Here is a 26,083-nt window from a genome sequence, read left to right as displayed (position 1 = left end):
AAGATATCAGTGATAATTGCTAAACAAATTCATATTCAATTATTTTTCTCAATTACATTCTATATAGGGAAGAGTATTTAGGCATGGATTTAGAAGAGACCTGGGTTGAATACTGCTTCTGACACTTAGTTTTTATGTGACCATGGACAAGTCACCACCTCCTCAACCTATTTTTCTCATCTACAAAAGGGAAATAATACTTGTAGTCCTTACCTTACAAGGTATTACAAAATTCAAACAAGATAACACACGCAAAGTGGTTTTCAAATCACATATCAATATGATAATTATTAATACCTTTGAGGCATTTAAATTCATAATTATAAGAAAATAACATATGAATCTTTTCCCTCAATGTGTGTGTGTGTGTGTGTATACACACACACACACACACACACATATATATTTCCCCCAAGCTAAGCACCACAGTCTATATTTTCACACAATTGTCTTAACTTCCAAATGTGTTTCTATTCATTTTTTTAAAACTTCCACACCATTATGAATTTGTGATACACATTTTTTTCATGTATAAATGCTATCAGGAAAATGAACCTTATGTTAGGAATGCCACCTTGTGGTTGGGACTAGTCTATTACATGAAATTAATGGCAAATTTCATTTAGAAAAATCCATTAATTATATAACAATTCACAAGTCCTAACCATTATAAAAGTTTCACAAACATAACTCACAAAATAAACTTAACTTTGTATTTTACTTACACCAGAAAAAATATTGAAGGAAAATAGGAAAAGAAGAGAAACTTTCAACAAATTTATTGGGATATACAAAGTTTCTGGTTTCAAACATTACAGAGCTATTTTACGAAATGGTAAAAATTGTACTACTGTATCTATTCAAATATCATTAATTTTGAAAAACACTCTCCTATATTAGGGAGAGAAATTTCATTTACTTATCCACTGTTTACAAATGTAATTTTGTAATGCTTATCATTTGATAACATAAAATTATAACAAAAGAAATAATGCCTGCAATAGACTTGGCTTTCAAAGTCTATCATCCCAAAAAATCCCAACGGATCTACACCATTAAAGCAAGTTGGAGAGCTAAGCAATTGTCTAATTAAATCTAGGCAGCCGAGACTGCCAATTCAGGTAATTCTAGCCAAGTATGATTCCTTTAAGACAAAAAATATTGGCCTAATCCTGTTGGATGAGTTCATCACTCCCTGGGGTCAAGTTAGGCATTTTTTGAGGTGCATTAACTTTCTAGTCACTAGAATACCAATAAATGCTAACAGATGTGATACCCAACAGCAGCACTTGAATATTCCAGTTGCCAAATCACTAATGGAAACCAGAAATCTTAGCTCAGTTAACAGGGGCAAAGAAGTGCTCCAATCATCTTTCATAAGCACAGCTTTGATTTATGATGACTACCACAACCATAGCCTGAAAGTCTATGCATTTATGCATTGTTTCCAGTAAGCTGTCTAGTTAAGATCCTGAAGAGTATTTGCAGACACAATATTTAATTCTAGAAAATGTGCACAAGTTACTTAAAAAAGAAAACATGGCAATTCCATATGTAATAAAAACTTTTGAACCACACATAGGTATAATGACAAATACTTGATATTTTTGCTTAGAAAACTTTCATGAAATGACTTTGTATAAGTGTTTCTATATGATCCTTCAGAATATTCACATCAGGTGCACAGACATGATATTTTGGATCTCGTTGTTTTATTCTCTCTAACAAGGCTTCATGTGCTGGAGGCAAAGCATTGTATGAACTCAGTAAACAAAGCTGACTTGATGAAGTCTGGTTTATTTCTTTAATCCGTAAAGCCTGCATGATAACAGGAGCAAACTTAGAGTAATGAGCTGTGGAAGCCAGGATCACTGGGCAAGCTTTATCTTGTACTCTATCTGCAACTACTTTAGCAACAGCAGTGTGAGGGTCTAAAATGTATCCTGATGTATGATATGTAGAATTAATAGCAGCTAGGCAGTTCTCTTCAGAACACCAATCAGCTACAAAATCCTGCTGAAGCTTTTCAACTATGATCCTTTCTAACTGAAAGTGCTGCTGATTTTCTAACTGTTGAAATAATTTTGTCATCAATTTTCCATCTCTATCAGTTACAAAATGTAAGTGTCGTTCCAGGTTGGAAGATTTCAGAATATCTATTGATGGAGAAAAAGTCTGTACCAGTTTCCTTTTCCTTAGATCATAGTGTCCTGTTTTTATAAAATCAGTCAAAACATGGTTTTGATTAGAAGCACAAATAAATTTTCGAATAGGGATTCCCATCATTTTGGCATATACTGCTGCTAATATGTTTCCAAAGTTTCCTGTGGGAATACAGACATCTACTGGGTTTCCAAAAGAAATAAATCCTTGATTAACAAGATCAAGATATGCAGAAGCATGATAAATTACCTGAGGAAGCAGGCGGCCCCAGTTTATAGAATTAGCTGAACTCAAGGTTGTTCCATATTCTATTGTAAGAAATCCAGTAAAATCAGAATCATTGAACATTTTTTTTACAGCTGTCTGGCAAAAATCAAAATCTGACTTGACACCTACTGCCCACCCATTTTCTTTCTGACTTCCAATTATTTGTTCTTTCTGAAAATCACTTACTCCATTTTCAGGAAAGAATGTGACTGCAGCTATTCTTTGCTTATCACTGCTACTAAGACGACTAAAACCATTTAATACAGCACTCCCTGTGTCTCCAGAAGTAGCTACGAGGATTAAATAATTACAAGTTCGAGGAATACAGTGTGCAAACATATGTGGCATTAGTTGTAATGATAAATCTTTAAATGATCCTGTTGGTCCATGAAATAATTCCAAAATGAACTGATTGCCTGAAAGGTGCCTTATGGGGGCGATTTTAGAGCAGGCAAAGTTTTCTCCATAAGCAGTTTCAATCATTTCTCCCAACTTGAAAGCAGGTATGTCAACAGGATGTATACATCTCTCCAGTATTATCTGTGCTCTTTCTACATAAGTTGCTCCTACTAAGCTTTTCCATTCTACACAGCTTAATTTTGGAAATTCCTTCTGAGGAACAAAGAGCCCACCGTCAGAAGCTAATCCCTCAATAACAGCATCACTAAAGTGTTTTGGGGAAATTCCTTCTGCAGGGTGTTTGGACTTATATCTGGTGGAAATAAATGTCTCTGAGTCTACATCTTGATACCTCTTAACTGCATCAAAGACTTTATCAGCTATTACCTCTGCAGATGCTCCATCTTCACAAAATATCCGAACATCATACCATTTTTTATAGAATTGTCTCCTATACTGAAGTATTTCTTTCAGAGGCATTCCAGAGTTCTGGCCCACAATTCGATCAATCTTCACTAAATTCAGACGATCTATTATATCTGTTACAGGTACATCCAGAAATACAATTATTCCATTTTTCTTCACATGCTGCATGGTAGCATCATGCATTGGATTTGACCCAGAAAGGGAAATTACAGTTCCAGATGCAGAAAAGTTTAACAGTGCTTTTCCTTCCTCTTCTAAAAATTGCTCATTACCAACATCCTTCAATTTTTCAGCCACAGTCATATTCCATGTTGTTTCAAGGATATCATCATCTACATCTATAAAACTACAACCTAGTTTTTGACCTATTATTTTGCCCACTGTTGTTTTCCCAGAACCAGGAGGTCCCATCAGTATAATATTTTTGTCTCCAAGAAGAGAATGGATTGAGAACCATGACTTCCTTAATTCTTTAAATGCAAAAGTCCTTGGAAGAATCAACTTTACATGTCTGCTTGCTTTAAAATGTATAAGAGAAACAAATGTCTTGGTTATTAGTTTCAAATGCTGACACCGTCTAATATGAAGCATTCTCTTTGCACTCTTCTGTCCAGGCCAACCTGCAAATGGGCTTACACCCTTGTCAAAAACAAATTTTTAAAAAAAGGACCATTAGTTACTAATAGCAACAGGTACAAAATCATGTCAGATTAAAGAAAATCATGAATGTAAATCAAACCAAAATATGTAAGCCTTTCAAACTTAGGATCTTAAGTATTCCTAATAAGTTTAATGATAAGTAGTAAACCTTTATAAAGTATATTTTACTTTTTAAGATGTACAACTGAAAATATTTTATATACAATATTGCATAGTTTGTAAACAGTTTTTTTAAACTATGCTAGCATAGGATTAGTAATTTATTTTGCTTCCTTACCTGCATATTCCTGAATTATCTGCAATTAGGACATATATAATACAAAACAGTGATAACAACTTGTAATACACAAAAACTGAAGTGTAATCCCAAAACCTACGTACAAATATTCCTTTTGTTACATTAGCTGCAAGCTAATTTTGTTGCCAAAATATGGCCAGCTTTCAACTTGCTCTGATCAAGGCAAAAGGAAGAGTCAACTGTACCAAAAGTATTTCTTTAAATTAGTTCAATGGTAAATTGAGTTTTTTAAAAGGAAAAATATTATAAAATTTTACTATCATTAGATCCAAATAATTCAATAGCTTTATTTTTTAATCAGGACCTAACACCTATTCTACTTTTTCCTCAATTTTTTCTTGAAGTCATGGTCATGAGCAGGTATTATTTCTCCAACGAAATGGTAACAGATTTGACAAGAACTCTATAATTCCATGTGTGAATGTAAGTTTACTATAAAGAGAGAACAGTCACTTTAAACTGGAAACAGTGCTGACATATAGGAAAATAATTTATATACTTCATAACTTTCTTAGGTTATTGTTGTTCTTGACAAATGTAGTCAGAAAGACCCAGATTAAAATACTGTTTCTCTTTCTTACTGTATTACCTTGGGCAAGTCAAGACCTCTTTGGACCTCAGTTTCTTCATATGTAAAAAAGGGGGTTGCATTAGATGATCTCTAACATCTCTTCCAATGCTAAGTCTATGATCAATTAAAAATAAAAGTAACAAAGTAAATTCTTCACCCAAATTTTACTCTGAAATGCAAATATTTTAGTACCTTATTTCAAGAAAAATATGAAATATTTATTTATTTTAAAATATCTCTTTCAAAGTATACATTAACAAAGTAAAAATAAAACCTAGCCCCTACATAGTTAAGAGCATGAGCATTACATGTTTTCATATCATTCATCTTAGATGTATTCAACACTGAAAACCCTTAAAAGAAAATAAATATGGGATGCATAATATTATGACAATTCTAACTAAAACAAATTGTAAATTAATGATGAAGTGAAAATGTCTGTAATAATCTTGTCTCCACTGTGACTACTATCTTTTATTTAGGTTGCTCCAAATATCATGGGAGGAAACATGGGACAAACCCCAAACGTGGTCAAACACCAAACATTCTCCAAACTGACTGCCAAAAATTTCTAAACAAAATTCTGATGATAGAGGGCAAAGTTTCCCAGGCAAAGGTTGTTCTGGGATCCAGATGGATACCCCAATTTCCCATTCTTTTTAGGAGACTGATTACCTTTGGAAACAGTCCCATCAACAATACAATAATGTTCTGCCAGTAGAAACTATATTTCAACTAAAAGTAGTAGTTACAGGTACTTATGCTGTCAGTCAAAAGTAGCTTTGCACAATCACATTATTGCTTTTTTTCTTTATAACACAAACTACAATTCAACCACAGTACATTAAGATGCTACATTGTATTTTAACATGTCCTAAAAACAGCTTACAAGTTTTCTCCTCTCTTTCTCATTTACTAGATGTAGACAAAATCTTACTCAGTAAGGACTTCAATAATACAAGATTTCACTGGTATGTCTACTTATTCCACTAACTCACATCATGGCCCTTTACAACAGTCTTTAAGAGTTGTGACCAAAAGATTCACCACCCTGCAGACAACCTGGTGATAAGTTTCTTCCAACTTAGGCTGATCACTGGATAACAAGTAATCATCACTGAGCTTTATGTGAAGCCTTTTCAACTTGCTGGGGACAAATACATCATACCTATCAGATTGGCCAATATGACAAAACAGGAAAATGATAAATGCTGGAGATATGGGAAAACTGGAACACTAATGCACTGTTGGTGGAGTTGTGAAATGATCCAGCCATTTTGGAGAACAGTTTGGAACTATGCCCAAAGAGCTATAAAAATGTACATACCCTGTGACCCAGCAATAGAATTCTAGGGCTGTATCCCAAAGAGATCATACAAATGGGAAAAGGACCCACATGTACAAAAATATTTATAGCAGCTTTTTGTGGTGGCAAAGAACTGGAAATTGAGGGAATGCCTGTCAGTTGGGGAATGGCTGAACAAGTTGTGGTATATGAATATAATGGAATACTACTGTGCTATAAGAAATGATGAGCAGGTGGACTTCAGAAAAACCTGGACAGACTTATATGGACTGATGCTGAATGAAGTGAGCAGAACCAAGAGAACGTTGTACATAGTAACAGCCACACTGTGTGAGTACTAACGTTGATAGACTTAGCCCTTCTCGGCAATGCAAGGATCTAAGACATCTCCAAAAGTCTCATGATGAAAAATGTTATGCACATCCAAAGAAAGAACTATGGAGTCTAAATACAGATCAAAGCATACTATTTGCTATTTTTTTCTTCTGTTATGTTCTGTTTCCTCTTTCTGGTGGTCTCTCCTCTTGGTTCTAATTCTTCCTTACAACATCACTAATGTGAAAATATGTTTAATAGGAACGTATAGCCTATATCATATTGCACGCCATCTTGAGGAGAGGGTGAAAAATTTTAAAACTTAAAGCTTATGGAAGTGATTGTTGATAAATCAAAATAAATTAATAAAAAAGTAAAATACAAAATATAAAATCATTAAAAAGAACTCCCTCCATGCCACAATAATGTATCTAAGGATGAATTTAGTAGAGGACTCATTGATTAACATAAATTCAAATCACATACACTGACTTTTGATTTAACAAATTAACTAAATAGGATAAGAAGGAATTTGTTCCTCTGTGACTTTTCTCTATGTCTTATTTCCACCAATCAATCTGTACATGTAAGAAAGCCAGGAATAAATCTTAAATGAATTGTGTTACTTTCAAAGTCAAGGCAATCTTTCTGTACAGGCCTGAGTGTTTAAAACAGATATATACATTAAAATTAATCAAAGTCAGCAGTATGTAAGGCTATAAAATTATCAAGATATTCCATAGACGTCTACTTTAAAATGTAAAAGTTGAGACAAAATGAAAACACTGAATTTAGCTGTTTCTATCTCTACCTAACTCTACCCTATTAAAAATCAAGACGTTAATTTCTATATGTTCAAATGGAGACAAAAAATGTCACAATGTGATCAGGATTTGCCACATAAAAATGAGAACGTCACAAAATTGTTACTATATAGAAGAAATCTCTATAATAAATGATGAAAGTCAATATTATTAATATAAGAAATGTGATAACTCTCACGTGCACCAGAAAAATTTTAAAATTTGGCTTTTCCTGACTGATGTAGTTGACTTTGAAGTGTTTGGTATTAATCTATGGGACCCTGAGTAAATTGTATTCTCTCTCTAGACCTTAGTTTCCTTACTGGTGAAAAGTAATTTTACTACATGATCTCCATGGTCCCTCCCAAACTTGATGAAAATCTGACTTTCTCTTAAACTACCTTATTGTAATTTGACCAAAGTAATCTACCACAGAGATAATCTAAATGAATATTTCAACAAACACACATAGGCCTTTAGCCTAGAAATCTCCAAATATGTGGCTATTAAGCTACCTTTATAAATTTTTGTGGTTTTATGAATTCACACAAGATTTATAAATCTTACATGAGTTCTAAATTCTAAAAGTTAACAAGAAAAAGACAAAAACTTGTTTACAGTTATGCTTGTTATTGAATCAATGTATTAATTCTTCAATATTACTTCACAAACCACTATAACAATATCATTATGAGCACCACACTTTTTGAGAGAAAATAAAATTAAGTCTTGCAAATTTTCCTTTGCTAACATTAGTTGTAAGCTGATTTTGCTGTCAATACAGTCTATTCAATTTGCTTTAATTCAGTCAAAAGCAAGAAGAGGGAACACCAAAAGTACTTTAAGCAGTTTTAATTATAAACTTAATTTTTACTTAAAAGAAAAAATATTAAGATTCTATCAAGTCTGAGAAATATGACAGTCTCATTTATTAATCAGAGCCTAATATCCATTCTACTTTATTCTCAGTCTTTCTCTTGGTATATTGGTCATGAATAAGTAACATTATTTAAGCTAAATGGTGATGTATTTGACAACAGGAATTCCATAGCAGATGCTTAATAAGTGATCGATGAACATCATATGAATGAAAACCATTTACTATGAAGTGAATGTTACTTTTATTTGGAGACAGTGCTAAAATGTAAGTTTAAGAAATCTAATTTTCCTCTATTTTTAATGTTCCTATGCTATTCTTTTGCTTCTCCTGCCTTACACAAACAGATGAACTTGAGGACTAATTTTATCTCTACTTCTTACTATGTAACCTTGGGCAAATCAACTACTTTGTTTTTTCCACATGTAAAATGAAAGGGTTAAATTACATGCCACTTTAAGACCCTTTTAATTCTACAGCCATATAGCCTATAGACATTTTATGCTCTCCAACTTCTTCACTTCAATGGAACCATTTCCTCAATATTGGTGACCTCTTCAGACAATACAAATCACCAAGTATGTCTTCTCACCCTTGGGGATTCTCCTTCGTTCCTTCCCATAATTCCTCCATACACCTCTTCAAGATGCTCAAGGTCTTCTTTTATCTTTTGTCATTTTGTGGTTACAAGTACCACACTCTGTATGTTATCCTCAACTCAATATGTAACCAGCCTCCTTCCTTTCCTGATTATGCATTTCCTACATATTTTTTATCCTATTTCTTGTGTACGAGTCATCACTGGCAATATGAACATCCACCACATGCTTTCTTTGGAAATTATGACATCTTGTGATTCACAGTCATACAGACCACATGAAGAATATTGGTGTTAAAGAAGTTCATGATTTTCTACACAATCATTTGTTTGTTTTTTGTATACTAAAATGTTTTATTTTTGTTGATTATTCTTAAGTTTATAGTAAAAAGAGAAATTTTAAAAAGAATATTGGTGTTTAAAAATGAATGTCGGCGAACAAGATGGTCGCTGAAAGTAAAACAACTTCTCAAATGCTATTTATCCTGCTCTCCTTTTCTTAATTCAACTTCTAGTTCATTATTCATTTGTAGCATCCATCCAACTATTCAGTAAGCATTTACTAAATACCTAACTACATTGTCGGGTACTATGCTAAAAGCAAGAGATAACAAAATAACAAAAAAGGTGAAAACAGCCCTTACTCTCAAGGAATACATTCTAAGGGCAAAGATAACATGTAGCTACATGGCTAGATAGATGAGAGAAGAAAGAAAAAGAAAGCAGGAGAGGAAAGGAAAGGAGGAAGAAAAGGGAAGGAAGGAAGGGAGGGAGGGAGGAAGAACACGGTAATTTTGAGAGGAGAAGCAAGCACTAACAAGGTGAACTAAGAAATGCTTCATGTCTGATATTTGAGCAAATCAATCTTGAAGCCAAGAATCCTAAGAAGCAACAATGAGGAAGAGGATTCCAGGCAAGGGGACAGCCAGTGTAAAGTCTCCTGTCTCCAAGACAGGAGATATGACATTGCATATGAGGAATAGTAAACAGGCCACTATGGCTGGACTATGTACAGAATTTAGAGAAGGTAGTAAAATCCCAGGAGACTGCAAAAGTAGAAAGGAACCAGGTTCCTTGAATGTCAAATGGGTATTTACATTTGATCCTACAGATAATAGTGGAGTTTATTTGGTGTGATATGGTCAGGCTGTACTTTATGAAGACTACTTTGGCAGCCACGTGAAGGATGGTTAGAGTAGGGCAGGGGTAGGAAACCTGAGGCCTCGAGGCCACTCTTCACAGAACAAATCCCTTTGATAAAAGGAATTTGTTCTGTGAAGTTTGCATTCAGTTAAAAGGCCACAGCTGAGGACCTATAGGACCACACATGGCCTCAAGGCTGCAGGTTCCCTACCCCTGGAGTAGGGAGAGTCTTTAGGCAGGGAGACCAATTAGGAGGCCATTGTAAAAACCATACTTATGGACCAACTCAGCTGGCTGCCTTCCCATCCCAACTGAATATCATTGCTTGGACAATGGACATTCCATTTGGTTTTTCCTTTGTTAAACTGATCCTTTTGGACAGGTTTTAGATCTCCACTGAGACCCTGTATTATCAGTACCATACCATGTGACAACAGGGGAACCTGGAAAATTTCACTATCTACAGGAAATCTCCCCTTTGCAAGATAGTCCTTACAACACTGGAAAGTACCATTGGTGGACATGACTATGCTTTATACCTCACTTGGTAATCAAAGGTATATTAAACAAGATTACTCCTGGGGTTGCACTCATGAAGTAACCTTACAATAACAGAGACACAACTTTGAGGTTTACAAAGCAATTTATGTGCATTATTTGGTCTGAGACAACAATGTTATGAAGTTGGCCCTATAAGTTAGGACTGACCTTATTTTAAGATGAAGTGCTAGAGGAATCTCGTTAAAATCCAAGTTTCTCCTTCATCCAAGTCCAAAATTTCTTCTACTAGGTCATGTACCTCTCATGGTGTATAAGTGTAACATATGAAAGACACATTTTCTGGTTGAGCTTTTAAGGCTAGATTTTGGTCTCTTTTCAATTTTTTTTTTAATAATCAAGAAACAAAGGTCAATTCTGATTGTGAAGATGCAATCTGCCATAGACAATTATTTGCAAAAGACTATCCTTTCTCTTACTATGTTTTCATCAAGGATACCCTTGATATGCATGTAGGTCTTTCCCACAACAGTTTCATTGGGTGAGTACGTAACACAAGCATTACTAATTTCCTCACAACTGCATTCTTTTGATAAAAATAGCATTCTTATTTTTCTCAATCAGTATCTTCTCTTCTTTCAGATATCTTAAAAATCAATCTCTCAATACTTTCTACATTATGTCACCTCAAGCATGGCATAAAGGATGATGTTAAGAGTTAAGTTGTGAAAACTTCTGATGTTGAATCCTACTTCTGACAAACCATGACCTCGAAAAGTCCTTTAATCTTTGTAATATCCACCTCACATGAGTCCTCGTAAGGCTCAAATAAGGTAATAAGCATTTTGCAAATTCAAAAAAACTACACAAATGTCAGTTATCAGTTGATTTATCTAATCCCATTGCTCTTCCTAATCTCACCTTCCTTAGTACCATTTCTTCTTCCTCATTATAACACACTGATAACTAAATTCAGGTAGGGTGGGTTGGCTTTGTTGAAAGACAAGTCCTCAAAGCAGCCCCCTGTGTTGCCCATCTGAATTAAATATGTATTGAGGTCTAGAGGCAGTGGGGTACTGAGAAAAGAACTATGCGACTTAGAACTGATAGGAACCATAGATATTATCTAGTCCTTTCACTAAGTAAGCTGAAGCTAGAAGTCAAGAGATGAGGGTATGAATCCTGATTCATCCAGTTTTAATTTTTCACTTTACTACCCTCTCTAAATTCCATACGTAGTCCAGCCATACTGACCTGTCTACTATTCCTCACACACTACTGAACTCTCCCCAACTTCAATCCCTTCATGACATCTGCCCAAACCAAGAACAAGAGGAATTTTAATGCCGTTTCTCACTTCATGTTCCCTAAGGCTCTGTGCTGGGCCCTCTTCTGTTCTCTCTCTATATTATATCATTCAGTGATCTTACCATCTCCCAATGGTTCAATTATCATTTCTATGGAAATGACACCCAGATCTCTATATCCAGCCCTGACCTCTTTCTTGAGACTGTTTCACAACTGAGATAGAAACATAATGTCCCCTCCATACTCATCTGAGAAGATGAAGAAGTCCATCCAGATCATTCGAGTTCACTACCAAAGGTCAGAAAACTGGCAAGGTAAGTCCAGGTTTACAGAAAGAAATGTTGTAGATCTACATTGAGGGTGTGTGGCATGAGATGGTTAATGCACAACTGTCTGCATGGGTATTTACCAAAGCAAGGTAGTTATCAAACTAAAACTAGACAAGGATCACAAAAAGATCCTTGAACACAAAGCCAAATCTCACCAAGCAGAAAATGAAAAGGGCAAATATAAGGAAGAAACTAGTGAGAACATATAAGAATTAAAATTACATGGCTAATTAGATTGCTAGAATGAAAAGGAAAAATAACACAAATGGGGATAGGTTCATTGTCATTAATGATGAAAATAGATTCTAGCAAATCTTCTCCGTCTTTTTCTGTTGTCCTACTTTCATCTAGGAAGAATCTCAGAATCAAAGGACCATATATTTAGAGTTGGAAGAAATCCTTGGAGGTCATCTAGTCAAACTAATACATTTTACAGATGAGGAAACTGAGACTGAGAGAAGTTAGATGATTTGTCCAGGATCACAGAAGTGGGGCTTGAATCCAGGCATACTTTGTTTCAAATCCAGCACTCTATCCACCACACAACACTAACAGTGTAGTATCCTCTTTAAGGATATCCCAAAAACTTGAACTTGTAGATCAAGTTCCTATGTGCATCTCAAATTCAATATGTCCAAAACTGTTCACCTTTTCTCCAAACTCTCACCCCCTTCCTTCAGAACCTTCCTATTGAGGGCTCCACATCATCCTTATTCATTCCATATATCCAAACTGGATTATGTGCTGTTTATCATATGATAATCTTTCTTGCCTCTTACCTTGCTATCACTCATGACTGGAATGTTCTTCTTCCTGAACTCCACTTCCTGGCTTCCTTCCAGACTCAGTTCAAATCACACCTTCTTGAACTTCCACAGTTTCCTCTCTCCCTTTCTCAGCCCATACTTTGCCTCTGAGATTACGTTCTATTTAATAATAACTAATAGCTAGTAATTATTTACATTGTATAAGTCTTGTATATACAGTTATTTTGTGTGCTCTCCATTAGAATGTAAGCTCCTTGAGGGTAGGGACAGTGTTTACATTCTTTATATCCCTCTGCATCTTGTTTCATCCTCTAAAAAGTACAAGAAAAAGAGAGAATTTCAAATATGTGAATCTTTTCCTCCATAGCTAGTTTTCTTCTCAATTTCACTCCACAGCTCAATGACTTTCTTTAAGCTTTCTCTACAAATTTTCACTCTACTGTGGCATTATTTTCTGAAGTGATATTGCTTATAATTTTGCATTATCTACATTAACCATAGCTAAATAATTCATCACTCAATACCCAACTGACTGAAGATGAACCTCTAACTCCTCTAAAAATTAAAAACATACTCAATTTATTCCATGAAATTTTTCATTTTCTTTTCTTTAATTATGGCATAATATTACAGAGTTCAAATTTATGTATATACCACTTTAAGGACCCAGGAAAAAACACAGGACTGGAAGAAAATAAGAGAATATGTAGGAATAGGGATATAAAAACTGATCTACTCCAATTCTCTCATTTTACAGAAATGTTGGCAGACCCTTAGAAAAGCTAAGACTTCCTTAACGGCACATAACAACAGCAAAGTCAGGCTTAGAAAATGTCTCCCAACTCGTGACCAGGGCCCTTTACAAATTTATCTCAATAAGAAAGTAGTAGTCACATTGAATCACAGATAACTGCGTTATTTCCACATATGTATACAAATTATATTAGATCCTGAGTGTTCTGGATATACAATATGAGACTATACCACAAAGCAATCAAAATCAAAGAACTTCAAACAAAATAATTCAAGGAGGGAGGGAAGAAGGTTGGTTCTCTCAGTCACTGTTTCTAGGGGTGGTACTTACTGTCACCCATGCTCTAAAACTTAGTGATCTTTGGCTCCTTCCTTCCCCTAACTCATCCAATCAGCTCTCTCGTGTCCTCCCCTTCTGCACTCACACTACTACTAGCCTAATTCTGGTCCTTATAACCTCTTACCTGTATTATTTTAATAGTTCCCAAACTGGTCTCCTTTTCCCTCAAGTCTTTCCCCTTTCCAATCCTAACCTTCACACAACTGTCAAAAAAAAAAAAAAACAAACCAACCACAACTTTCCAATGCCCAGGTAGGACCACGTAATTCCCCTACTCAAAAATAGTAAGTGACTCACACAGAACAAAACACAAACTTCATAGTGTAGGTGTTTAAGGATCTGCACAATTTAGATCTACGCTACCTACCAAAATTTTATTTCATAATGTCCCCCATCTCTTTCAGGCCCACTATGTTCCAACAAAGTTGAACTTACTACTTACTACCATGTGACTACCATTCATTTATTTCTCCTCTCCAGACTCATTTCCTCATTTGTAAAATGAAGCAGGTGGCCTAGATGTTCTATGAGCCCACTCTTTTCTCAATATCTCTAAGTCTCATCCTCTCCCACCTTAATATATCCATGCGAACTGTCCCCCATCCTTTCATACCTGCACCTCCTGGAATCCTTTTCTTCCCTAAAGATCTGGCACTCCCTCCAAGCTCCTCCCTGATCACTCAATCTTGCTGAAAGCAATCAATCCCTCTTCAAATTCTTCTGGAGAAATTTTGCATTTTGTAGTAATAGCCTAGAAATTCTCACATTCCAATGAAACATACATATATATATATATATATATATATATATATATATATATACACACACACACACACATATATTACCTAATATATCAAGATGGAAGAGAAAATTTGTTTTCAATCCTCTATCTGGTTTTAGAGATAACAACAGTTGTTTGGTGAGGTTAGTACTACAATTTCCAACTATACATAAGTGCTCTCTTTCACACAGGATATCAGTAATCTACAATCCCTGGGACATGTACATTTGAATTTTCCTAAAAGTAGTGATAGGTTTTTATGAGGCAACTTTTATTTAACCATTCAACTCTCTTATGAGTAAGTACAGGACCTGATGACACGATGGAAAGGATTAAATGATTTTTGTAACAATTCCACCCACCTTGTAAAGACTGTATTAAGCCTCATTATCACTTGAGTACAGCATAAACTCTTTTTTTTTCCTTTTTTTGTGAGGCAATTGGAGTTAAGTGACTTGCCCAAGGTCACACAGCTGGTAAGTGTTATGTGTCTGAGGCTGGATTTGAACTCAGGTCCTCCTGACTCCAAGGCCAGAGCTCTATTCACTGTACCACCTAGCTGCCCCCAGCATAAACTCTTGACTATTTCATTTGCATCTGTGTCCCTAACATACAACACAGTATTTTATCCATAGTTGCTTAAAAATGTTCAATCAATCAATAAGCATTTAAGAAGTGCCTTGTTTATGCATGGCACCATGTTAAGTGCTGGGGGTACAAAGACAAAAGTATTACAGTCACTGCCCTTAAGTAGCTTACATTCTGACAGGGTGATATGTACTTTTTTTTTTAATTTAAAATTTTTTTTAAAAGTTTATTTTCTAAATGGTAGTTTTGAGAGGGAGGGATCAAAAAAAGGCCTATATATATAAATAAAGTGACCCTGAAGCAGAGTTGATTCCAAAAGGCAGAAGTGAGAAAAAACAGCATTCCTAGCATGGGAGACAATCACTGAAAAGGTAGAGACACTAAAAGCAAAAAGGTCAGTGTGGATGGCCTGAATACTGCTTAACAGGAGTAATGTATAAAACAACTGAAAAGCTAAGAAGGAGATAGGTTGTCAAGAGCTTTAAATGCTATATGTGATCCTAAAGGGGGAGTTTACTAAGTAGGGGAGTGACAAGTTCAGTCCTGCACTTTTAGAGAATCACTTTGGAAGCTGTGTGGGACATATATTGGAGCACAAAGTGTTCAAGTAGAACAATTAGGAAGCTAACTACAACTGTCCAGGACAAGAGGAACAAAAACAACAGATGCTGGAGACAGAAACAGCAAGATTTGGCAACCAATGGGATACATGCAGTGAGTTTTGTCTCCCATGCTTGGAATGTTCTGCCTTCTGGAATCTAGTTTTCTTTACAACTCTCTTCTGGTTCCTTTTTTTATTTGAAGGCTTTTTTGATCCCTCCCTCTCAAAACTGTCATTTTAAAAATATAATTTTTTTAAAAATATGTACATGTCACGCTGTTAGAATGTAAGCTCCTCAAGGGCAGAGAAAAAAAGAATAATGGTGACGTTGTAAACTTTAACAAGTAGAAAGGTGGTGGTGCCATTGACAGCAATGAGAAAGTATAAAAAGAGTGGTGGGTAAGGGAGATAATGAGCTCAGTTGGCCATGCTGAGTTTAAGATGGCCTTAAAAGAGAGGTGTCAAATTTAACTGGCAAAGCTCCCAAGTGCACTGGATTAAAATGCAATTGCAAAATGTTTAACGAAACAAATAAAATGCCATAAAGCATCAGTAATATTAATTTGTGGTTTTCTAAGTCAATATGAAGTCCATTTCTATTTGTATTTGATGCCATGGCCTTAGAACATCCAGTTCAAAAGTCCAACATGGGGTAGCTAGGGGGCACAGTGCATAGGGCATTGACCCTGGAGTCAGGAGGACCTGAGTTCAAATGCAGTCTTAGACACTTAATATCTGAGTGACCCTGAGCAAGTCACTTAATCCCAACTGCCTCCCCTCTCCCCCCAAAAAAAGGTCCAACAGACAGTTGGTAATGTGAAATTAGAGCACAGGACAGAAGCTTGGACTGGCTAAATAATTACTGGAAGTAATTTGCATAGAGATAGTAACTGAACCCACAGAGGCTGATGAGGTCACCAAGTAACAATATTGAGAGAAAATCAGGTCCAGGACAGAACCTTGGGGCACAACCACATTTAGTGGACACATAAATGATAATCTAGTAAATAAGAATGAGAAGACATGAAACAGAGGAGAACCAGGAAAAGGTTGTGTCAGGAAAACCCATTCATTAGAGACTATCCAGTAGGAGATGGTAATCAACAAAGTCAAAAGCTGCAGAGAAGCCAAGAAGTGAGAGGACTCAAAGAAGTCCATTAGATTTAACAATTAAATTATCATTGCTGAACTTCTGTAACAGTGGTTCTCCATTATGGTCTGAAGACCACCAATAGTAAAGAAGGGTCCTCAAATTAGCAAAATACAATACATGGCTGAAATTCCAAGCTATTAAAGAGAAAAAAAAGAAAAATAAGAGTATTATTATTCTGATTTTATAATTGTATAGCTATAAAGCTCTGAACAGAGTTACTATAGTAATTGAAATAATGTTCTAGAGTCCAGGGCTTCTTAAACTTTTTCCACTAGCTACTCCTTCAGCAGCTTCTTAAACTGTGTTCTAAACTGTGATTTTAAACTATGTTTTAAAACAGTTTAAGGGGCATAGAGCACCAGCCCTGGATTCAGAAAGACCTGAGTTCAAATTTGACCACAGACACATGACACTTACCAGCTGTGTGACCTTGGGCAAGTCACTTCACCCCATTGCCTTGCCAAAAAAAAAAAACCCAAAAAGCAAAAACCACACAATTTAAGAAGCACTGAATTTCTGTCATAGACTCTTTTGGGATGTCTGGTGAAGTCTGTGGGTGTCCTCTCAGAATAATGCTTTTAAACACATAAAATAAAATACAGATAATGAAATATTTATCAAAGTATTTTTAAAAACAAGTTCACAGACCTCAGACACAGAAGAAAGCTATACTTACATCATCCTACAATCCTCATTTCTCAGCTGTGATATAAAATGTTGAGTGATAGAGTCAATATCAAGGATCATACACTACTGATATCAGACGTTCACTTTATTACCAAGTGGATCAAATCAATTATACATATATATACACATATATATATGTATGTATATATATATATATATATATATATATATGCGCATATGTATGTATATATGGAGATAGAGAGGGAGAGGTGATGAGAACCTGAATTCTTGCAGATAACTATTCACTAGTCTCCATGTTTAGTCTCTCCCCTACCTAAACCATCCTTCACACAGTTCTCAGACTGATATTCCTAAAGCACCACCACCTCACTCTCCTGCTGAATAATATTTGGTGGCTCTCCACCGTCTCTCAAAGCTCACATTTAAAGCCCTTCTTAATCTGGCTCCAGATGATTTCACATACCTCCCTGCCACAGATCACATTTCACTCCATCTAGTACACTGTCTCCCCTTTACAATGTTCCAGTGCTGCCTCCTGCCTTTGCCCAGCACATCCCCCTCTCCCTTCCATTTGCTCTTCACCTCTGCCTGTAGAATTCTTTTGAGATTAAGAACTACATGAGGTCTTTCATTAGTTAATGCTCTCCAACTACTTGTACCACTGAACATAACCTTGTATTTTACTAGGGTAAGAGGAGTAGAAGGTTGTATTCACATAGAAGAACATAATAACCTCCTCGAGAGCAGGAACTGTTTGCTCTTGACTTTATATCTTCAGCACCCAGACAGGACATGTAAAATTAGATACTCAGTAAATGCTTGTTGAACAGAATTTCTAGTTTTTAGTTAAAATGATTCTCATTTAAAAATCCACTGAAATTTGGACTTAAGGTGTTAAACCAAAGATACCAGCAAGGAATAGAGGTAAGGGAATGCCACTGCCATGACACAGTCCCAATCTTTCAAATTTTTTGTAAATAAAGACCATGCATTACATATACTTGCTGATATTTTTAACACTTTAGCTGATCTTTGACAACGGTATCCAATAACAATTTTTTCATAATCCTTATTGTAATGAATTTCAAGATAAAGAGTAAGTTGTTAAAAATGTAGATTTACTGATTAGGTTTTCAATACAACTAGTAAACTGAAAGGAACTGCTTAAGCGCTAGGATTATCAGAAATTAAATCACAAAGGAAGTGTGGCTTCATGAATAGAGTCCTGACTTTGATACTTATTGGCTATGTGACCCCAAGCAGGTCACTTACCCTCTCCATGTACCAGGCACTGAGACTAGAACCTACAGTACACTTATCGTCTGGTTAGAGGGACTTTCTTCACCAATAGTTTTCTACACCAATGAAATGAAAACTCCAATGTACTCTTTTCTCCCCAAATTAATTCAACTAGTGATCCAATTAATTCAACCTGATCCAATTATCAAGTATAGAGAAATATTTTCTTCATGAGGCCTAATTCATTCTAATTAAGAAATTACTTGGCAATTTTTTAAAAATCAGGAAAGCTCATTTATTGATTCCATTATATAATTAAATAATAGCTGACTTTTACCCACTACTTTAAAACTACTTGACATACATTATTTCATTTGAACCTCACAACAGCCCAAGTATTACAGGTACGGTTATTCCCATTTTACAGATGGAGAAACTCAGGAACTCAGCTTAGAAGGGTTATATAACTTGCCTATGTTCACACAGCTATTAAGTGTTAGGAGCAGGATTTGAACCCAGGTCTCTTTTGACTCCAAGTCCAGAGGTCTTTCCACTACACCATTTTGTATCTCAGGAGAGAGGAAAAAAAAAATTAGTTACTTAACACAATATACGGTTTCTTTGTAACATTTAAAACACATGCTTATTTTGCTAAAATATTATGTTTGCAGTTAGAAAAACATTCTAGCATTTATAGAAAAACAGCTAGCATTTATATAGGGCTTTAAGGTTTGCAAAGTGCTTTACAAATACTATCCTATTTTACCTCATAACAACCCTGAGAGGTAGGTACTATTATTATCCGAATTTTACAGATATGGAAACTGAGACGAGCAGAAGTTAAGTGACTTGCCCAGGGTCACACAATTAATAAATGTCTGAAATTAGACGTTTGTTATTTTAAAGAGAACCCTCAGAACATCTGTTTTGGGTTGGTGATGATGCAATAGCAAAATATCCCCAAACGCCCATGGACAGCCAGTTAAGGTGAGACCATTTACTTCCCAAAGATTTCACAAGTATCTTCTTTGTAAATAAAGACAAAATATCCACTATGTGTCTCCTAAAACCAAACATACATTCATCTGATTTATGAACATAGTGAGCATCACTCTTTAGAGAAAAAAACATTAAAAACCCTTGAATACAAGAAAACTAATTTAAATCCACCTTTGTCAACACCGTCAATGTCTAAAATTCTCTGGTGACTTTCTTAATCTTTTGATGCACCAAAGAAGTCTCTCCTGAGGGAAGGGAGGAAGTGGGAAAATACTGTTCCATTAAAACTTCACATTACATTCTAGCCCAAAAGAATCTAAGGTTCTTGAGGACAGGAACTATTTCACATTTTGTTTTCATGTCCTCTGGCACCCAGAGTTTTTGTGGCATACAGGAAGCATTTTTAAAACCTATGATTATTCCATTTATTCAAATTATTACCATAAGTACTTAAATTTAGTTATTATTGTTTTGCTTCTCCTTGGTAATGCTCCTCTCCAGGATGAAAAAAAGTCAAATAAGACGTAGAGACTAGAACTTCAAGGAGAATGACATCAGTTGAAGGTATAAAAAGCTCATACAGTAAGGTAAAAATATAAAAAAAAAAATCCTACTACCTCCATTCCAATTCACAAACAGATTAAGTGACTTACCTAAGGTCAACTCCAAAGCCAGTGGTGAATAAAAAATAGAAGCTGAGCCTCAACTTCAGTCCACTGATGTAAAGAATTATTTCTCAGCTTCTTCCCAATTGTGACCAAACTGATTAAACTACAGTGAAGAGATGTGAAAGTTAAGTCTAAGTTCATATACTATTTAGACATAATAAATAAAAAATCAACATTAGAGTCAGAAGTCTAGCAAGAAGTCAAATATTGAGACGGTAAATAGTTCTGTCAGTGATTCAAGTTGGAAAAAAGTTGACTGGCTTTTATAGAAAATTATAAGACTCAAGTGGTACTCCTCTTTTCAAATCTTCCCTATTAAAAAAGCAAGTAAAGACTATCTATCCACTGAGCCAGTGCAAATAGTATGATTAAATCCCAAGAGCTTGGATTCCACATTCTCGGTTCCAATACTTAATAATCCTTTGCCATTCTTTATACTAAGCTAAAAAACTGGTCCTGTGGAGACTCATCTTTAACCCCTAAACATACTGTCACCAGTACTAAAACCAAACAAGGAAATGCAAAGGGCTAGGAATCTGAAACTGCAACATTCATAGCTTTTTCAGTGACAGAACAATTCCCAAATAACTTGCCCTACCTGAAACTGTGACCACCATCTGTGTCTTTCTCCAAGTGGTTTTTCAGTTACTTAACACGAAATTTGCTCAAGGTGTGGGGCTGAATGACAAGCCAGATCAATATTGGTTAGGGATGAACTATTACCAATTCTATACAGTCCAATTTGATAGAAGGTTTCTACCTGATAAGGCCCTGAATTCTGTAGCCTTGTAAATGCACACCAAGTAATTTCCTTGTCCATGAAGCCATTTAAAAATTTATCCACATGGAGGTATTTCACAGATAATAATATGGAGTCAAACAGTCTCCTTTCCTAATTCCCCTGGTACCTTTACTCACCTTGGAGAAATAACAATAAAAATGGTAATAGCCAGCATTACCTATTTAGCGCTTTACATTTTATTTCATTTGACTATTCAAATGACTATTGGTAAGGCTGGTTCACCTTAGTTCCAAAATCTAGTTACTAATAGATTTTGAAGGAATAGCTGCTATTTGTAAGAGGGTTTCTTTCGCTCCACAAATAAGAAGAAAGCACGTTGTGTGGAAACTAGGGCTTGGGAGCACGGTGTTTCAGCTGATGAGCTCTGCATGCTTGGAAGGCGGGTTTAAAGATATTAAATACATTAAAATGAGGACAGGTCACATTTCACAAAGGCTCAAAGACATCCCCCCAGCGCTCGGAGGATGGCTCCTCAACACACCTGGGGAAGGAAGGTTAGAGATTACAAGTCAGGGGAGGACGGGGGAGGGGCCCGGACAGGTGGGAGCGGAGTTCCGGCCCGCAGGAAGGGGGTGGGGGGCTCCGGAGGCAGAGAAGGAGGGCCACGGGGAGGGGGGATGGAGTCCCTGACAGGTAACTGAGGAAGGGTGGAGGGCTGGGGAGGAGGCGGGGCAGGGCAGCGGAGCGGATCCTGTGGGTTTTCTGTCTGGCTTCCTTCTCAAATGACTCACCCAGAGCAGGATGGGGAAGGAAAGGGAAAAGGGAAAGGGGCATCCAGAGGCCGCATCCGACGCCGGGCAACCGCCGCTCGCCACCATAGGGCTCTCCTCGCCGCGCCCACGAGCCCCGACGCAACCCCCAGGATGGCGGCGCGCGCCCCGGATAACGGCTCCGCCCCCTGCGCGTGGCACACGCCTCCCGCCCTGGCTCCGCCCCGCTCCACCCAGCCCTCTACGGTCCCGCGCTCCCGGATGCGGCCGACTGCGTTCCGGAGGCCCTGCGCGCGTGCGCAGAGTCCAAACCCCTGTCGGTGCACCTGCGCTCCTCTCCCATGTTCACACTCCTTCCCACAGCCCTAGGAATCTGGGCCCCTAGGCTCTTCCTAGGCAACGCCTCTTCCCCTCCCCCGCCTTCTGCGTCGCTTCCCTCGCTCCATTACCCTCACCCCACCCCCCACACGCTACACTGCGCCTGCGCTAGGAGCTAATTAATAAGCACTCATTACGCCTGCGTGCAGGTTCCCCTTTCCTTGAGTAGGTTCGATGTCTTTCTTCCATCTCCGAAGAGCCGGAAAGAACAGATATATAAATATAATTTTGGAAAGAGGGATGCGATTACATACAGAGAGTCTTCCCCACCAGAGACTTAGAGGGCCTGGGCTCTCGGGCGGGAGAAGGTCCTGCAGGAAAGCAGAGAACCCCCCCGCTTTCTTTGCCCCCCTTCCCCTCTGTGTTACCAGGTAACGGTTCCCATGGCAACCGCCAGGTCAACAACACCGAGGTCCCTTCAAGAGTGTGGCCTCAGCCAGAACTATAGGAACGGGGCCGAGGCCAGGCGACGTCTGCGAGGGTAGCCGGGAGCTACAGAGGACACGAGGGAAGGCAGAGGGGGCGAAGAGAGGGTGCAGGGAGAGAGCAAGAACGGGGGGAACTGACGGGGGTCAGGAGGAGGAAAGAAAGAAGCGGGCCAGAGTGCAGAGAAACTTGGAGGAGAGGGGGCGGTGAGGAGTCACTGGTGGCAATGGATTCCCTGCGCCCACCCGAGAGCATTTATAACCTCATCCCTTCTGACACCAAGATTCCTCCCAAGCCTTCTAGGTATGTGGGTAAGCAGAGACTGGTTTGTAGGGGGGAAAGGGAAGAACCCCTGGATTCCAGGAACGGTGACCTGCCCGTTACAGGGCTCTTCTGTCGTAAGAAATAAAACATTTATCCTTAAAATGAATAGCCCTTTCTACATCAGAAAGAACATATGCGTGTATGTATATGTATGTATGTGTGTGTGTGTGTGTGTGTGTGTATATATATATATGTGTATTATGTGTAGATGTACTTACATGTACAAGTATATATGCTTAGACCGACTTGTCTCAGTGATGCTGTATTATACACTCTTGAGACCTGAGAGCACAGGTAGCAGCACCTATGCTGCATCAGAAAGAACATATATATATATATATATATATATATATATATATATATTGATATACACATATATGTATATGTATGTATATAGGTACTGTGTTCACATGTATATATGTATATGTATATTTGTGTATATATGTATACATATGTATGTCTCAGTGATGTTATAGTCTTTTGAGGTGTGAGAGCACAGGTAGCAGCATTTATACTACTTAGCATAGTGTCATTTTACAAGAGAAAACAGTTGCCAACGCTGAAGTGCCCATTTTCAGGCACTAAAAGCTCAGTCTTCAACTTAGTATGGTGGGTAAGCTGCTTTCTAACTTGATCATCATTTGCTATTCTACATGCGCAGCATAATTTATATCCTTTTTGTCGCGGTCTATTCAGGTAGAGGTTTAAAAATCAAATTTTGACTTTCCCTCATAAAAAAGAAACTTGAAATTGGATTTCAAGGACTCACTTGTCTTCGAATAACTGGCTCACTGTATAAGGGGATAATGAATGATGCTTGACTTTTTCCAAGAATATTGCAGAAGTGAAAGTTCTTCATCTGTAATTGAGTTGAATTGCTTGAAAGAGATTACATGTAATCAGTAGCTGAGGTTTTTGCTAAACTTGAGTGTTCTATCCTTTGTAAATGGCAAAATAAATGTCTTCAGTTTCTCTAATGTAGGGGCTGCTTGACATTTATTCACTTCACTGGGACGAGAAAAAAGAAGGCAATCAGAGGAGTGTTCTTCCTTGTTCTAGTTTTTTTCCAAAGTTTTGTCTTTTTTACCCTAAATAGGGGCCTTAGTGACCAAGCTGAATAACTAATCTTTAGCAAATGTATAATTCTGGAAAGATTTAACTGAAATATGTGTAGTTTCCCAAATTCCTTAGTAGAGTACCTTATGCCTTTAAAAAAAGAAAAACTTTTAATCGTGCCTTTTGTATTTACATGTCGTTTGACACTACCCTTCCAGATTCAACACTCACTCCCTTGTGACTAAGACAAACAAGCAAAAATAGGGGCCGCTAGATGGCTAGTGGGTACTGCTAGGGGCAGTGGATAGAGTACAGCCTTGGATTCAGGAGGACCTGAGTTCAAATGCAGCCCCAGACACTTGACACTTACTAGCTATGTGACCTTGGTCAAGTCACTTAACTCCATTACCTAACCAAAAAAAAAATAAGCAAAAATATACACTACAGGGACTACATCCAGCCATGTATTATATCTGTGCTATATAAGTTCTTAGTCTCTCTGCCATTTAGGGGGGAGAGAGGAGATGGTATATTTCATCCTAACAACTTTTAAAGTTTTAATTTATTGAATTTAGCAGAACCAGCAAGTTAGACTACTATGCCCCAGCCCACAATATGATCTACTGTAAGTATTTTGTTGGTATCTTCTAGTAACTTCCATTCCAGGCCTCAAAGCCCTGGAGATAGTTTCAGTAGCAGCTCTAATTATGAATATCTTAAAAGACATAATCACCATTACATAGTAAATCTCCTCTTCTTCAAAAATGGTTGAGGAATGTAGTGTATTCTGGTAAGAATCAGATTTTTATTTTCCTGAAGGTATCCCAATGGTATGATCACTTAGGCCATTCCTCCCACTTTACAGATGAAGAAACCCATCAGATGAAGTCCATCAATTTTCCCAAGGTCATAGAGTTAGTGGCAGAGCCAAGATTAGAACCCAGATCTCTTAATTCTAGTATTTTTACTATGTTGCATTGCCTAAATAATGGACTACTGGAGGTTAAAATTACAGTAAAAATAAGTTAATCTTTGACTCAGAAGAGACTTGAGTTTAGGATCTTAGCATATTGTACATATGGGAGATTAAGATGAATGTGTTCTGGTTTCCAGTCTAGAAATTGATTTTTTTAAAAAGAAGTCTCTGTGTATTTAGCGTTATTATTTTTCATAAAAGGAAAGTGTAGCAAATGAATGCCTTTTCAATATGTTTGGAGTTAAAATTGAATTTTACAATATTTTAATTTTTAAAATAATTTTCATTTTATTTCTTCCAGTGATCTTCAAGTCATAGGACAAGATTAACTGCTTTAATTCAATTTAAGTACTTATTAGGCACCTACTATTTATTTAATAAATAGCAAGTACTTATGATATGGAACACAATATATTGGGTACTATTCAGCATATGCAGAAGTAAAAATGTGATCTTTGCCATCTGTGACTTTAAAATCTATATGTTAGAGGACATATGCATTAAAACTATAGTATAAAATGGCATAGGGTGAATATGGAGACCGTAAGTCCAATGATTGGGAAAGAAGAGGGTAGAAATTTTCCTGAAGTGGGATGAACTAATACATGAACAGCAAAAATAGAGAAGTGTAATCCCTGTGATGTCTCTCATGACAGTCTTTACTAGTTGAAAATGTGGACTAAATAATAGTGTGGTTATGTGGATTCAACAGAGAATATTGAGTAATTAACTAAAATCAACATGGAGGAAGATCTCTGGGGAGCCAAGTGTTAATGGGTTCTGTTCTTAACCTTGCCCTGATGAATCTTCTCATAAATTCCTTGGAAGAACTCATAAAAGACATTTATCATAACTCCATACCTGGCATCAGAAACCCATTTCAGAACTGAGAGTAAGAGCCAATGCAGGCAGC

At 36.8% G+C, this 26,083-nt stretch overlaps 2 protein-coding genes across 5 annotated transcripts in view; one reads left to right on the top strand and one right to left on the bottom strand.

Moving 5' to 3' along the window:
- Positions 1-763: 763 nt before the first annotated feature.
- Positions 764-22,210, bottom strand: THNSL1 (threonine synthase like 1). Of its 3 annotated transcripts, XM_078151953.1 has the most exons (4): positions 22,032-22,210; positions 20,484-20,601; positions 19,304-19,400; positions 764-3,894 (listed from the first exon to the last, which is right to left on the bottom strand). In XM_078151953.1, exon 4 carries the CDS (start codon positions 3,844-3,846, stop codon positions 1,612-1,614), a length of 2,235 nt encoding a protein of 744 aa, XP_078008079.1. In that variant the 5' UTR covers positions 3,847-3,894; positions 19,304-19,400; positions 20,484-20,601; positions 22,032-22,210; the 3' UTR covers positions 764-1,611. The 3 variants fall into 3 exon arrangements, with proteins under 3 accessions (XP_078008079.1, XP_020833880.1, XP_020833882.1); XM_020978221.2 differs by lacking the exon at positions 19,304-19,400; XM_020978223.2 differs by lacking the exons at positions 19,304-19,400; positions 20,484-20,601; positions 22,032-22,210 and adding an exon at positions 4,803-5,014.
- Positions 22,211-22,536: 326 nt separating this feature from the next.
- Positions 22,537-26,083, top strand: part of ENKUR (enkurin, TRPC channel interacting protein) — a 28,998-nt gene continuing 25,451 nt past the window's right edge. The window contains exon 1 of one of the 2 annotated variants that reach the window (XM_020978224.2): positions 22,537-22,759. In XM_020978224.2, coding sequence (XP_020833883.1) covers positions 22,563-22,759 — 197 coding nt within the window. In that variant the 5' untranslated portion in view covers positions 22,537-22,562. The other variant, XM_020978226.2, reaches the window with a different exon arrangement.

The sequence above is a fragment of the Phascolarctos cinereus genome, unplaced genomic scaffold, assembly GCF_003287225.1.
Source record: "Phascolarctos cinereus isolate Bilbo 61053 unplaced genomic scaffold, phaCin_HiC Scaffold_1;HRSCAF=81, whole genome shotgun sequence".
Lineage (NCBI taxonomy): Eukaryota > Metazoa > Chordata > Mammalia > Diprotodontia > Phascolarctidae > Phascolarctos > Phascolarctos cinereus.
Note: the sequence above shows the minus strand (reverse complement) of the source record. Positions and strands in the feature narration are given on the sequence as shown.

Bases quoted from the DNA above. Each gene is read 5' to 3' on its own strand.
- THNSL1 (XM_078151953.1), bottom strand. From the start codon at position 3,846: ATGCTTCATATTAGACGGTGTCAGCATTTGAAACTAATAACCAAGACA.